At 39.3% G+C, this 14,115-nt stretch overlaps 1 protein-coding gene across 1 annotated transcript in view; it reads left to right on the top strand.

The window, feature by feature from the left end:
- The window catches only part of DGKK (diacylglycerol kinase kappa), a 107,011-nt gene that overhangs the window by 46,918 nt on the left and 45,978 nt on the right, over nucleotides 1-14,115 (top strand). The window contains exons 2-4 of the mRNA XM_069464036.1: nucleotides 3,828-3,938; nucleotides 5,638-5,718; nucleotides 7,623-7,727. Of these exons, the coding sequence (XP_069320137.1) occupies nucleotides 3,828-3,938; nucleotides 5,638-5,718; nucleotides 7,623-7,727 (297 nt within the window). The remainder of the gene's footprint in view (nucleotides 1-3,827; nucleotides 3,939-5,637; nucleotides 5,719-7,622; nucleotides 7,728-14,115) is intronic.

Here is a 14,115-nt window from a genome sequence, read left to right as displayed (position 1 = left end):
CATTCTCCATTAGTAGACACACATTGAAACTCTCCCTTTCTGCTTTATACCTCACCCCCTGGGTTTCAGGTATAAAAGAAATGGCCTCATTTCTGCCTTAAAGAACTCAAACAGCCACTCCACCAAACAGACAGACTGTAGACAGAGGTTTGGGTTTTTTTTAAATGAATATTCTGCATATACATGCCCCTGCCATGTCACATGGATATATGTTTATGTTCCTTTAATGATTTTAACATTTTAGTTCCTTTAATGATTTTTTTATTATTGTAACTTTATCCTAGGTTTTAAAATCTAAACAGCAGCTAGTCCTCTCTTAGTTACTCTTCTTTTTCAGAGTTTCCCTGGCTATTCTTGCTTGTTCATTTAAAAAAATTAATAGATGATTTTTTAGCAGTTTTAGGTTTTCAGAAAAATTGAGTGGAATGTAAAGAATGTTCCCACATACCCCCCTCACATCTCCCAGTTTCCCCTGTTATCAACATCTTGCGTTAGTGTAGTACAGTTGTTGCAATTGTGGGCCGATATTGGTTCATTATTAACTAAAGTCCATGGTTTACATTAGAGTTCACTTTTGGTATTGTACATTCTATGGGTTTTTAAAATGTATAATAACACCAATATACCAATACAGTGTCATACAGAGTAGTTTATCTGCTCTAAAAATCCCCTGTGCTCTATCTATTCATTCCTTCCTAACTCCCCTTGAATCCTTGGCAGCCACTGAGCTTTTTTACTGTCCCTATAGTTTTGCCTTTTCCATAATGTCATATAGTTGGATTGATAATGTATGCAGCCTTTTCAGATTGGGTTCTTTTATTTAGCAATATGCATTTCAGAGTCCTCTATGTCTTTTCGTGGCTTGATAGCTCATTTCTTTTTATCACTGAATAATATGCCATTGTGTAGATGTACTACAGTCTATTTATCCATTCAACTATTGAGGGACATTTTGGTTGCTTCCAAGTTTGGGCAATTATGAATAAAGCTTCTATAAACATCTGTGTGCAGATTTTGTGTGGACATAAGTTTTCAATGCATTTGGGTAAATACCAAGAATTATAACTGCTGGAGCATATGGTAAGAATATGTTTGATTTTGTAAGAAACTGCCAAACTGTCTTCCAAATTGGTTGTATCACTTTGCATTGCCACCAGCAATGAGTGAGAGTTCCCATTGCTCCATATCCTTGCCAGCATTTGATGTTGCTAGTGTTTTGGACTTTAGTCATTCTAATAGATGTCTAGTGGTATTTCATTGTTGTTTTATGATTTTTTAACAATTTTTAAAGTTATTTTTCTGGTGCTTGCTCTAGGGATTATAGTATACATCTTAATTTATCAGAATCTACCTCAGATTTATACTAACTTAATTACAGTGAGCTATAGAAACCTTACTCCTATATACTTCTATTGTCTTTAATGATCCCCTGACTGGTAGAGCTTGGCTGGAGTCCCCTGAGTTAAGGCTGGGTGCTGAATTATTGAGAATAGGCTCTGAATAACCATCCAGTATGGCTTGCTGGGATAGGATATGTGATCTAAAGGTAGATAAAATAGGAACTTAAAGAAAGATAACCATTTCTCTTTCTTGCTCGTAGTAATATCATAAAAGAGTTTGGCAAATGCCTAAGCTAAAATCTGGGATCTCTTGGGCTATCATATTCACAGGTTATAAAGTAGGAGATCTTAGTTTACTGGTCCATGGCTTGCAATGCCTGAAAAATGGGTTATTTAAGAATAAGTGCTTTCCAGAAGAGGCCAAGAGAATGTAGTTGTGCAGATATTTGACAGTCTGAGCTAAAAAGCTTTAAACTGAAAATGAAGTAAAGGGGAAAATATCCAGCCAAAACCTGTGAAATGAGCTAATGTAGGGAACATTATCTATGCAAACTAAGAACAGTAAAGGAAGCATTTAATAATTGACAAAGCAGAATAATGGGGAAAGGGCAGAAATAGTGGGTGTGGCTTCAGTTGTACAGAGTTGGAGCAATTAAAATCTAGAATTTAAGTCTCTAGCAGAAAGGGGTAAATAGACCTGCCTAGGTATCATGAAGACTTAGTGTGGAAGAGTATATGAATAGAGGTGAGAGGGTTTGGATACAGAAAACCAAATGCCATCATTGAGAGTGTGTACTACAGGCCACCTGGCCAGAGAGATGAAAGAAGCGAAACATTCTTAATCCTTACACAAGAGTTGTTTTCTCATGATGACTCAATTTCAACAATTTAAATATAATTTATCATTCTCTCTGCAACCTCCCCCCTTCCCACAAGATCTTATTGTTCTCTTTGTTCTGACTCCTCAGCACCATTCTTTTGCATCTCAAGGGGGAGACAATAACCTTGAAATTCCCGTAAATTATCAAAAGGGTTCTGGTAAATTATGATTGCTCATGAACTGACTTTTCAGTTGAGATACACAGACTCTGTCCATTAGTACTAGCTAATTGGTTAGAGAATTGAACATAATGTGTGCGTGTGTGTGTGCGTGTGTGTGAGTGTGTGTGTGTGTGTGTGTGTGTGTGCTTGCCAGGAATGGCAAAGAATTGTTTAGATCATGGTCCCAAACTCAAATGCTTGCTGGAGTTAGGCACCCGCTCTGAAGGGGGCAGTTGCTACTTGGTTCCAGCAGATTGATGACATGTGAGAATATAAGTTCAATGTTACCAGATGTTCTGATGTTTTTTAGAGACAGGGTCTTGCTCTGTCACCCAGGCTGGAGTGCAGTGGCACAATAATAGCTCACTGCAGCGTCGAACTCCTGGCTCAAGTGATTCTCCTGCCTCAGCCTCTCAAGTACCTGGGACTTACAAGTGTAAGTGACTGTGCCCAGCCTATTCTGATTTTTTAAAAAGAAACAGGAAACTTGCATTTTATATAAAATCTTTTATCTTTTAAATAATGAACTAATTAAAAGCTTTGAAAAACACTAGGTGGGCCTAACAAAACACTTCCACAGCCACCCAATAGTGAATTCTAATTTAGATGATAAACGGAATTCATGGTAGAGCCTTGATTTAGTGACTTAAACTCAGTCTGGCTCTTTGTCCATTAAGTATGGGTTTGGTTTCAGCTAGGTGAGGGTGAGTACTTCTCCCAAATGGCAAACTTGCATGTTGGTTTGTATCCTGTAACGAAACTGAGAACTTCCTCAATGGTAAAAATGGTAAGTGGACTCTAAGCTTGGTTAGGGTCAGTCTAACAGTGGTCAGATTGTGAGACATGTAAAGAAAGTAACCAGAAGGTAGTTCTCTTTTGGTGTCCTTTTTATGTGCTTGCTTCCTCATCAGATCATGAATCCCCTGAAGGACATGGTAAGGACTTTGGATTTGGTTCTAAAAGTGTGGAGAAGCTATTGGAGGCTTGTGAGAAGGGAAGGGACATGATCCAACTTAATATTCCAAAAGGAACACTATAAAAGAGCTGATAGGAGGGCCCTGTCTAGAGCTACAACATGGAGACTTCCAGGAAAGCTGCCTTTACACCCTTTTCCTCTACCACTAGTTCTTTCCTAGGATCATTGTTCTTATATTTATGTGTTCAGGTCTCTCCCCATTACCCCCTACCACAAATTGAGATGCTCTCCATGGTTCTTGGGCTGTGTATCCTAAGAAACATGAAGCCTATATCATCCTGAATCTGTTATCCAAGGGTAAGCAATGTCTTTTCTGATTGAACTTACTTAATTGTGTTCCCTTCAGGCCATTTCTCAGCTATGTGACAGAAACAGAGCCTTCTAGATATTTGATCTTTCCATCTGAGAGAACAAGTGATATGGTCTTGCAAATTGATCTAATTACTCAACACTATGCTTCTATCTTTCAGAAAATACTGAAGGAAGGACCTCTGCTGAAGAACTGTAACTCCTTCAAGAGATGGAAGCTTAGATACTTTCTGGTTCAAGGACAGAAGCTCTACTTTGCACACCATCCTGCGGTAACGTATAGAATCTTGTCAATTGGGGTAGTGGGTGGGTGCCAGGAAATGTTTATGTGTGGAGATGGACCAATAGTTAAAGACATGTTGGCAAACATTAGAGTGAAAGTTGAAACCCTCTGCTCTTTTTTAAAACCTGTCCTTTTGGGACATATGGGGGGCACTTTTCTCTTCTTCCCCCTTCCTATTTCCCTTCCATTTCATAGTTTCCTCAGTTAGCTTCTGCACCCAGAGCCAACTGACTACATAACTTTCGGGGCCCAATGTAAAATGAAACTGCAGGGCCCCTTATTCAAAAAGCAGGGGAAAGTTCTATTAAAGGTACTAACATTTAATGCTTTATATTTATACTAAAACATAAAGTAATGACTTGTCATGGCATTTTTATTTGCTATTTAATGTCATTCTAAGTAAATAAAAAATAAGATTTTAAATAATTAGCATGATTTTTACCATTCATCTGCACACTGTACAATGCTAGTTTTAAATGCAAATATAAGAGTATTTACATTAACTCATATGAAGAATTGTCAAAATTATGCAATTTGCATTAGTAGAACATACATGGATATATATTTTTTCACCAGTACACAAAACTAGCTCAACTGTTTTTATTTCACTACTTGATACTTGCACATTCTACCAACACTTTCTGACTGAAAAGAAAAATAACTATGGGTTGCCCTATCTTTCCTTTTCCTTCCATGTCATCCTTTTTAGCATAAATGGTTGGCTAACACAGGGAAATAACATGAGTAATGAAGAATACAATAGGGCTCCTTGGTTGTTCATGTTTCTTAGAACCCATTGCCTTTTTTCTATGTTTGAAGCAGGTTCTGATTCCAACAGAAAGTGTGTCCTCTCAGGGCTGTCAGCAGCCCCACTTAATCCTAGATATAACACACTTACCTTGTACTTGGCTTTGAGTCTTGTTGAACTCCCACGCATCATGGGTCCACTGGTATTCTATGTTCACAGGCATCACAAATGCACATGGAGAGACAAGACATAGGGTAGACATGCACACTATACATATTTCCTCACTCATATGCATGATCCATTGTCCCATTGGACTTCACTTGCCAAACACAAGCTCAAAAATAAAATTATTAAGACTTTCAAGATGGCAATAGCAGAACATTAAACCAAGTGTGTGGCCTTCTGAACATGGGGCCCTATGTGACTGCACAGGTTGCATACCAGTAAAACCAGCCCTGTCTGTATCCATAGTACTGATTTCCTCCTGCTGGCTGGGTGGTATCTACCACTGCCAGTGTATGAGGAGACACAAGCCTCAAACTAGATGGGACTAACAGCACTGTCAAAGGCTGCCCCCCCAAAAAGATAAGAGCTAATAACAATCTGCTCCACTAAATCACATCCCATTATTTTCTCCAGCATAAACCTTTATGTTTGAGTAATTCTGAATTGACCAATCCAAGCCTTCCCATAAATCCACATAAATGTTTAGGGAAGAGTTGTGTTTTGATTTAGTTTGGTTTGTTTTTTATTTGTCACATGATATATGAACAAAAATCATGTTGCTAAATACATCCCAGCCCTCAAGCCAAAGAAATGATTGTACCATGACTGCCAAAAATGCCTGTCAGCAAGTGTGTGTGTATATGTGTGTGTCTGTTTACTTTTTAATGTCTCTTTGCCTCATTAACCAGGCGGTTCTTTGTCCCTCTCTTTTCAGTTTGCACGCTTTGAAACAATTGATCTGTCTCAGGTCGCCTTGGCAGAAACCAGCTGTAGAAACCTTTGTCACAGTTTTTGTGTAAGTAAGACTGGGAATGACTGAATGGGCAGGGGTGGGGGCTACCTGGAAAGAGGGGTTGCTGTACCCACTTGTTGCCTCTTTGATCTTCAGGTTTTCCAAGACTCCTCTGATCCCAAAGTGTTATTATTATTCAGGCAAACATTTTCTACCAGCCCACTTATGGGGGAAAAATTGATGGTCTTGTTTCCTATTACCAGCCTGGTATAAAACAAAGCTGATTTCAGGGGGCAGTGTGAGGGTGTGACTATTACAAAAATCAGTCCTCCTGGTAAAGGTGATTTAGAAGAGTATCACTGGGAGGCTTTCAAGAGACTAATAATATGCTATAGAATTTAGCATGATAATCAAGTTACATGACATCCTCTCCTTTGATGAGGTAGATAAGAACCTAAATCCAAAGTGAAATCTGTCCCATGTTGAGATTACAGATGAGAATACCTCAAAGGAAACAGAGGATTTTCTAGAGAAGTATTCAAGGACTTGGTGCACCTGAAATGTCATATGGCTTTGGTAATTCAAGTGAATCCAGACCAGAAAACTCACTGAAAAATAGCAAGTCTGTTGGCCGAGGAATTCCCACCTCCTCCCAGAACTGTCTTCTCTCAGCTTCAGTGGTGGGTTATGGAGACTGGGTTTCCTCTTCAGGCAGGTAGGGAATGGTACTTAGCAGACTAAAGAGCTGCAGACCCAATACCTTGCTTCCATGGCTGCTCCATGTTCCATGCACCGTTGGAAGGAGAGCAGCTGGATATAAGAAGGAGAACTTGCTTTTATTGCTCTCTCATTAAATCACACTGACCCAGGATAAAGCTGAGGGCTCTGTTGACCAGACTTAAAGAAGCTGAACTTTTGGGTTATGATCCTACAGGCTAATGTTTTTGGTCTCCATTCTATAAAGAAATCCCAAGGACTAGGCTGCCCCTTAGCACAGAGGCACCCACCCAAGAATGGGTTTGGACCAAAGGAGCAGCCGTTATCACAACCCCAACTAGCTCCTGTGTCCATTTACCACAGAATCACTCCGTGCTACATGTAAAAGGAGAAATAAATTGCACGTTGGTGTAGTGAGCTCTAGCTCCAAGATTTGGTGGGCTGGTAGTAAAGGCAAGTAGGGCCATGGAAGCAATGACTTGATGCTGTAGCTATCCATGCTGTTTATGCCCTCTGGGAAAACACCAAGTCCTGCCCATGATCTACATCTGCTAGACTCTTAGCATGGCTTTCTTATTATTCCTGCCTGGGTGCTTGCACTAAGCAGGATTAAGAGAAACAACTGTAAAATTCTCTTCAGGTTGTCCCTGACCATAAGAAAGAAAGAAACTAGATTTCTGAACATCTCACTCTCCTCCCAAACAAAAAAGGGCACACTCTGATGAAGCATATATACTTTTACCACTTCAAGTAGACAGAGCAGTGGGAAGCAAGTAGGGTTTTCAGGCAACCTCACTTTAATAACAGATGGGTGCGTGGCTTAGTATTTAAGAGCATAAATTCTGGAGCCAAAGAATCTGGCTTAGCGTTTTACCTGCTGGGTTACCCTGGGAAAATCGTTTAACTCTCTGTGCCTTGGTTTTTGTGGCTATGAAATGAGAAAAATAATGATGCCCATCTCTTGGGGTTGTAATGAAGATTGAATAAAATAATACACATAAGGGGCTTTAGAATAGTCCTTGGCACATAGTAAGTGCCATTAAAGTGTTAGTTATTACTATTATGATTATTATTATTTTGGGTGGGTATCTAAGGAGCTGCGAGTGGCCCTGGGAACTTCTGTCTTACATTCAAGAAGTGCCTTGGGTTATGCTTGGTAGATTTGTCTAGTTTCTTAAAGAGTGCACAGACTCTGTTTGGAGGCAAAGTTGTGGACTGAGAATCAGCTGATAATGTGACTTTCTGTTTAGGTTATTACACCGCAACGAAAAGTCACCCTGGCTGCACCCAACCGGAAAGACATGGAAGAATGGATTAACGTCATAAAAACCGTCCAACAGGGAGAGATTCGCAAGGTAAGAGAACTAGTAGAGAATCCACACAATTCCCATGGGTAAATATGTAATTAATTGCATTAGTCAAGCTACCTTTCAAACAGGGAAATAGTAATTTGGAAGCAGAGACCATCAGTTTAGGAATTCTAGGTAGATATCATTAGGAAACCTGTTTAGAACTATTCATAAATAGGAGTAATTCATTTAGACTTATCCTTTGTAAATATACAGTTCAGATACCTCTGTACACATCCACTTGATATGTAGATGTCAATGTATGACCAATGAATGAGGCACTGAAGATATATGTGAGCAGCTAAAGTAGACACATTTAGGTTAGGAAAACTGCAATCAGCAGTCTTGACTTGGGTCTGCTGAATGACTACAATAACAGCTAAGGAAACTGAGGCTCAAAAAAGAAAGGAACTAGACCCAGGTGAAATAACCACTCAGTAGCAAATTCAGAATTTGGACCCAGGCTATGCAATTCCAAAGACATGCGCTTAAACACTATGCAATTCTGCCTGTTTCCTGTCCACCACAAAAGAAATGTAGAGGGAAGAGCAAGGAGCAATCCTCCATAAAGCTTAGTAGGGTTCTTTTTCTCCCTGGCAATACGAAATCTCTGGCCACTGCTCCCTGTAACAAGAGATGCCACCATTCAAACTCTGGGCAATGCCCTCTGCCCACTCTTCTGTAGATCTACTACAGTGGTTAGAAGTTATATAAGTTTCAAGAGGGGAGGGACTTAGGCAATTTATTTAACTTAGAGCAGTGTCTGGCACATAGTAGATGCTCAGTAATTTTTTTCAAATGAATAAATGAATCTGAGGGCAATCTTGGAATCAGGGTTTAGAATGAACAAGTTCTGCTGTGAAGGTCTTTAACATAAAAAACGAAGATGAATCCAGCCTTTAGAAGAACCTGATGTCTTAAATAACTAGCAATAGGCAGAGGATTGTTCTAGGCATTTGGGATGGAGCAGTGTGTGATACAGTTTGGTAATGATGGGGTTTAGAAATAAACATAATGCTGTTGAGAAAAGCCATCCATCCCTACTCCCCTAGGATTTCTTGGGCTTCTTACCACTTAGTCTCATAACTATGCATTCTGTTACCCATGGCTATGATGGGGAAACATGATAAAAAAGCTAATTTGTAGCCTCTCCACATATCATTAGGTCATCTCCCAGGCCCACATTGTATATGCTTAATTGAGAGATCCTTTGCTTAGCATCTGGTGATGATTTTTGTATGACTTAGCACACAAAATTTTACTTCATTATTTTCTTCTTCTTTTCCTGTTAGAGAACCACAATTCCAAGCCCCGCCCTGACCCCCAACACCGACCATGATGCCACTATGGCACAGCATTAGAGGTAGCCACAAAAAGTTGTGAATTCCATGCTCCTCTTCCATCTTCACCCCTGTGGACCAATCTCTTGGATTATCTCTATTCTAATTGGAATACTTCTCATGAATCACATAACATTTTCACTTTGGCACAAAAGGTCAAATAGTATATTTTGAATTTTAATTATTAATCCAAGAATGCAAAAATGGCTAGAGAAAGCCACCAGAGAATTGATGTGCCAGTCCTGAGTTCATTGAATTAAACACATAGGTATTGACTAACCAGCAAAAACTAGAAAGGAAAAAAAAATCTGCCTATTTACTCTCTTGGAAGAGTTATGTATCAGGTTGTAATCACAACTGCTGTGAAGATGCTCCTGGGAACTAAATCTATTAAGGAACATTTTTAGCTGATAGTGAAATGTCTCATCACCAGCATCTTAGCAATTCGTCTTGCTTGAGGCTTAAACAGTCAAATATGCTTTAGCCCATATGTGCCTTATCTCTCGTGATCCCTTCTATCCTCTGTCATCACCAGTGTCTGACAAATGGGGTGAGAGCAGATTAATCATGGACTTAGTGGTCTATTAAAGTGGTAACAAAGTAATTGGACAATCTATTAGAAACTAGTCAGTACACATTAATGATCCAGCCCCTACTACGTACCCACCCAGTCTTATTCCACAGAGAGTTGGAAAAAAAGGTGCAATCTCCTGGCCTCAATGAGCTCCTTAGGTAGTCGGAGAGACAATATATACACAAAAAGAGTTAAATGACAGTACTCAAGGTAAATGACAATTTTCAGAGATGTTAAAGCAATGCATGATTGACTGCCAGATGAATGAAACAGACAATAAAGTGGTACAGGGAGTTCAGGGGAGGAAGAAATAAGTATGGGCTGGAGTCCTATGGGAAGAGTTAATAGAGGAGAGATTTGAGACTGACCTTGAAAGATAGATAGGATTTTATCGGTAGCAGAGGATTCGTGGCAGGGGGATGTCCTGAGCAAGGGAACTAACTGGTATGAGCAAAAGCTGAGTAACAGGAGAACAGAACGTCTTTGGAATAGAGTAAAAGGGGAAATCCATTTCACCAGAAGAGTTTGGGAAAGCGAGTCCAAAAGTATGTCTAGAGAGGTAGCTTGGGCCTGATTGTGGAGAATTTTCAATGCCAAGTTAAAGAGTGGGGGAGATTTGCAATATGATCAAAGTTAATTCAGTTTAAGGATAGATCAGCAAGAGAAGATAATTGATCAGTGGAATACTTTAGAAATACAAAGATTAGACAAGGGAAAATTTAGAGGCCAGAAATTCAGAGAGGAGGCTATAGATTAAATCAGGCAACACAAAATTAAGCCACAGAATGAGGATAGAAAGGGAGGACAAATAGTAGATACTGAGTTGGGATCAGGCGAGAACCTAAATGTAAGAAAGAGGCAAAGAGGAGAGAGAAGTCACAGGCAGATCAAAGGCTTGAGCCTGGGGAAATTTAAAGAAAGAATATAAAGGAGAAAATTAAAAATAAGGAACTACTTGGAAGACTAGATTAAAAAGTTAGCTCGTTCTAATGAATTGTCATGGAATCATTGACTATGAAAACAGAAATGGATCTTAAAAGTCATCTACACTCCAGATTCTAGATTCTAGAGCATCTAGAGATTGTAAGTCATGTAGCCTTTATTTGAGCTCCTCCAAATTTGGGGAAGTAAGTTTCTTGTAAGAGTCCAGTCAATGTTCCTAAAGCTCTAAACCTTAAGATTTTTCTTAAACTTTGGTCTAGTAGAAGAAAAAACTTTTTAACATTCACTGTAAGCTGCAGGAATAGCATCCACTGCCTCTTGAGGTAGAAAGCTCCCCGTCATTGGAAATATTACAAATTATTTGAACAACTGCTTGTCAAGATGTGGTAAATTAATTTTGCAAGTGGGCAAAGTAGATGAACTCCAACATTCCTTTCAACTTGAAAAGCTTATGATTCCAAGATTTCATTAAAGCAGTTGAGAAAAAAACCCTCAGAGAGGTTCAGTTTTCTTGCCTAAAATCATACAGTTCATTCTGACAGAATTAAAACTGTAGCTCTTCTAACTCTTAATGTATGTTCTTGGAAGTACATCTTCAATTCTGCCTAATTAATTGTCTTCTTTCTTTCCTCTAATCCCTGACCTTTGTGATTATGGGGTAGGAATACTAAGCTAGACAACTGAATTGTATAGATCAACAAATAAATAACTCTAGCTCATGCATTATGTCTCCATGGCTAGTGGTTTGCCCAGGCCGAACCCAGTTTATGCTTGTCCCAGTATAATTATTAATAGCTCCCCTTTCAGTGTTGAAAGTGTTCTGATTTGGACAATATGGTCACCCTACCAATGGCCAGTCTGAGAGGCCCTAACATTCTTCTGTAGTTACCCTTGATAGAATTGAGCAGTTGAGTTCATGTTACAGCATAAACCAGTGACTTTTTAAAATCTAAACTCAACCTTTCATCATATAAGCCATCCCAAACAAGGATCCTTTAAGGAATTACTTCTGTAGATTTTATGCTTTGTAGGATGTTTTACCTGAGACTTTTATGTACTTTGTAGACAATTTTAAATCCACACATTTGGAAAGTGCTTTACAGCTTACAAAACACCTAGACTAACAAGATTTCATTTAACTAACAGATAAATAATTAATATACATATCTGGGTTCTAGATTATGTTGAAAGGGATTCAGGATATGGGGAAAATACCCTTAGCTGCTCTAGAACAGTGATGTCTTAGTTCAGGCTGCTATATGAAAATACCATAGACTGGGTGGCTTAAACAACAAACATTTATTTCTCACACTTCTGGAAGCTGGGGAGTCCAAGACCAAAGTGCTGGCAGATTCAGTATCTGGTGAGGGTCTGCTTCCTAATTCATGGACAGCCATCTTTTTATTGTGTCCTTATATGGCAGAAAAGGGAGCAAAAGAGCTCTCCAGGGTTCCTTTTATAAGGGCACTAATCCCATTCATGAGGGCTCCACCACGTCCTTAACCATCATAGTGGGGGTTAGACTATGAACATATGAATTGAGGAGGGCACACATTCAGCCTATTGCAATCTTCCCATGGCCCCCCAAAATGCTTGTCCTTCTCACATGCAAAATATATTTATTCCATACAAACAACCCCAAAAGTTTTAACTCATTCCAGCACAAATTCTAAAGTCCAAAGTGTCATTTAAATCAGATATGGGTGACACATCTTGAGGCAAAATTTGTTTCCAGCTGTGAACCTGTGAAGTCAAACAAGTTATGTGCTTCCAAAATAGAATGGTGGGACAGTGGAGTATAAATGTTCTCATTCCAAAAGGGAGAAATAAGAAAGAAGGAGGGGGTGATGGGTCGCAAGCAAGTCCAAAACCTAGCAAGGCAAGCTCCTTGAGATCTTAAGTCTTGAGAAGACAGACTCACAATTTTTCTACTTCACAATGGTGCAAAAGCAATATGCATCCAGTAGAAACTGCACCTCGAATTTTGATCTTTTCCTGAGCTAGTGATATGTGGTAGGGTACTCTCTTGCAATGCTGGGCAGCGGCAGTGAGCTGCAGCTCCCAGTCAGCCACTCAAACACAAGGATAAACAACCCACACTCTCCAGTGTACTGTGTTGCCAGCATTTTTTGGATATTGCATTTTAGGTTTTCACATCCCATCATGTCTACAAAATGTCCATTTTCAATTTATGACATTTTCAATTTACAGTGGGTTGATCAGGATGTAACCCCATCATAAGTCAAGGAGTATCCGTAATCCTCTTTGGCTTGATACTCTGCTTTCCAGACCAGTGGGGGTAGCAGTGCTTCCTTCTAAACCCACTGGGGCAAAGGGCTCACCCTTCAGACCTACTGGAGTGGCAATGGTACCCCCACAGATCTTTGGAACACTGCCAATGCTGTGGTTCTCTTCAGTGGCCCCATCCTTCCATGGTTCTCTGGTGGGGCAGGACAGGTCATGGCCCCAGGGCTCTGCCAGGCTACTCCACGCCCACACCACTGCTAGGCATTGGTCCCACCCTTTGAAACTGAGGTGGAGCCAGCCCTGCCCCGCTCCAGGCCTGTGGTGGAGGAGCAGCCCTGATGATCTCTGAATCAGTTTCAGGGTCATTCTTTCCTGGTCTTAAAGAAGTTCACAGCCAAATAATTCTATGGTCCAGTCCAAGAAGTTCTAAAGTCTTCCTTCATTTTGTCCCATTTGCTTGGTTTCCTTTAGTCTCAGCTGGCATATTTCTGCTAGGATAATCCTATCTCTATCCCTGGCTTTTGTGGAGATGGTTGATTAAATTGGTACTTCACATTCACATCAATCTCCTTATCAAACAGTGGGTCTGCCACACCCTTCCAAACACATTCTCATTTTTTATAATGTGGAGAGACTGAGAATTTTCCAAATCTTTAAATTCTAGGAATTATTTTTTGCTTAATAATTCCATCTTCAATCATTTCTCTCCTCTCATTTTTTAAATTTTAATAATATATTTTATTAAACAAATATATCCACAATATTATCCTTTCAACTATAATCAAAATGAAAATGATTAATAAGCTATTTTTATTTATTTTTAATTTTAAAAAGTGTTCATATTAATTTTGATTGACAAATCATAGTTGTATACATTTATGGAATACAATGATTTTTGATATATGTATACAAGGTGCCACAATTAAATCTAGCTAATATTAATATGTGAATCACCTCACATATCATTTTTTGTGGTGAAACATTTGAAATTTATTCTCTTAGTTATTTTGAAATACTGTATATAATTCAGTATGATTGACTATAATCACCCTTCTGTGCAATAAATCTCAAAAATCTATTCCTCCTGTCTATCTGATACTTAGTACCGTTTGATCAACGTCTCCAATTCCCTCCTTCCCCCTCCACCACCATTCTACTCTACTTCTCTGAGTTAGACTTTATTAGGTTTCACCTGTAAGTGAGATCATGCAGTATGTGTTTTTCTGTGCCTGACTTACTTCACTTAACATAATGTCCTCCAGATTCATCCACGTTTTCACAAATGACAGGA

Source organism: Eulemur rufifrons, chromosome 30, assembly GCF_041146395.1.
Source record: "Eulemur rufifrons isolate Redbay chromosome 30, OSU_ERuf_1, whole genome shotgun sequence".
Taxonomy (NCBI): Eukaryota; Metazoa; Chordata; class Mammalia; order Primates; family Lemuridae; genus Eulemur; species Eulemur rufifrons.
The sequence above is the reverse complement of the archived record's forward strand: the minus strand, read 5'-3'. Positions and strand labels throughout refer to the sequence as shown.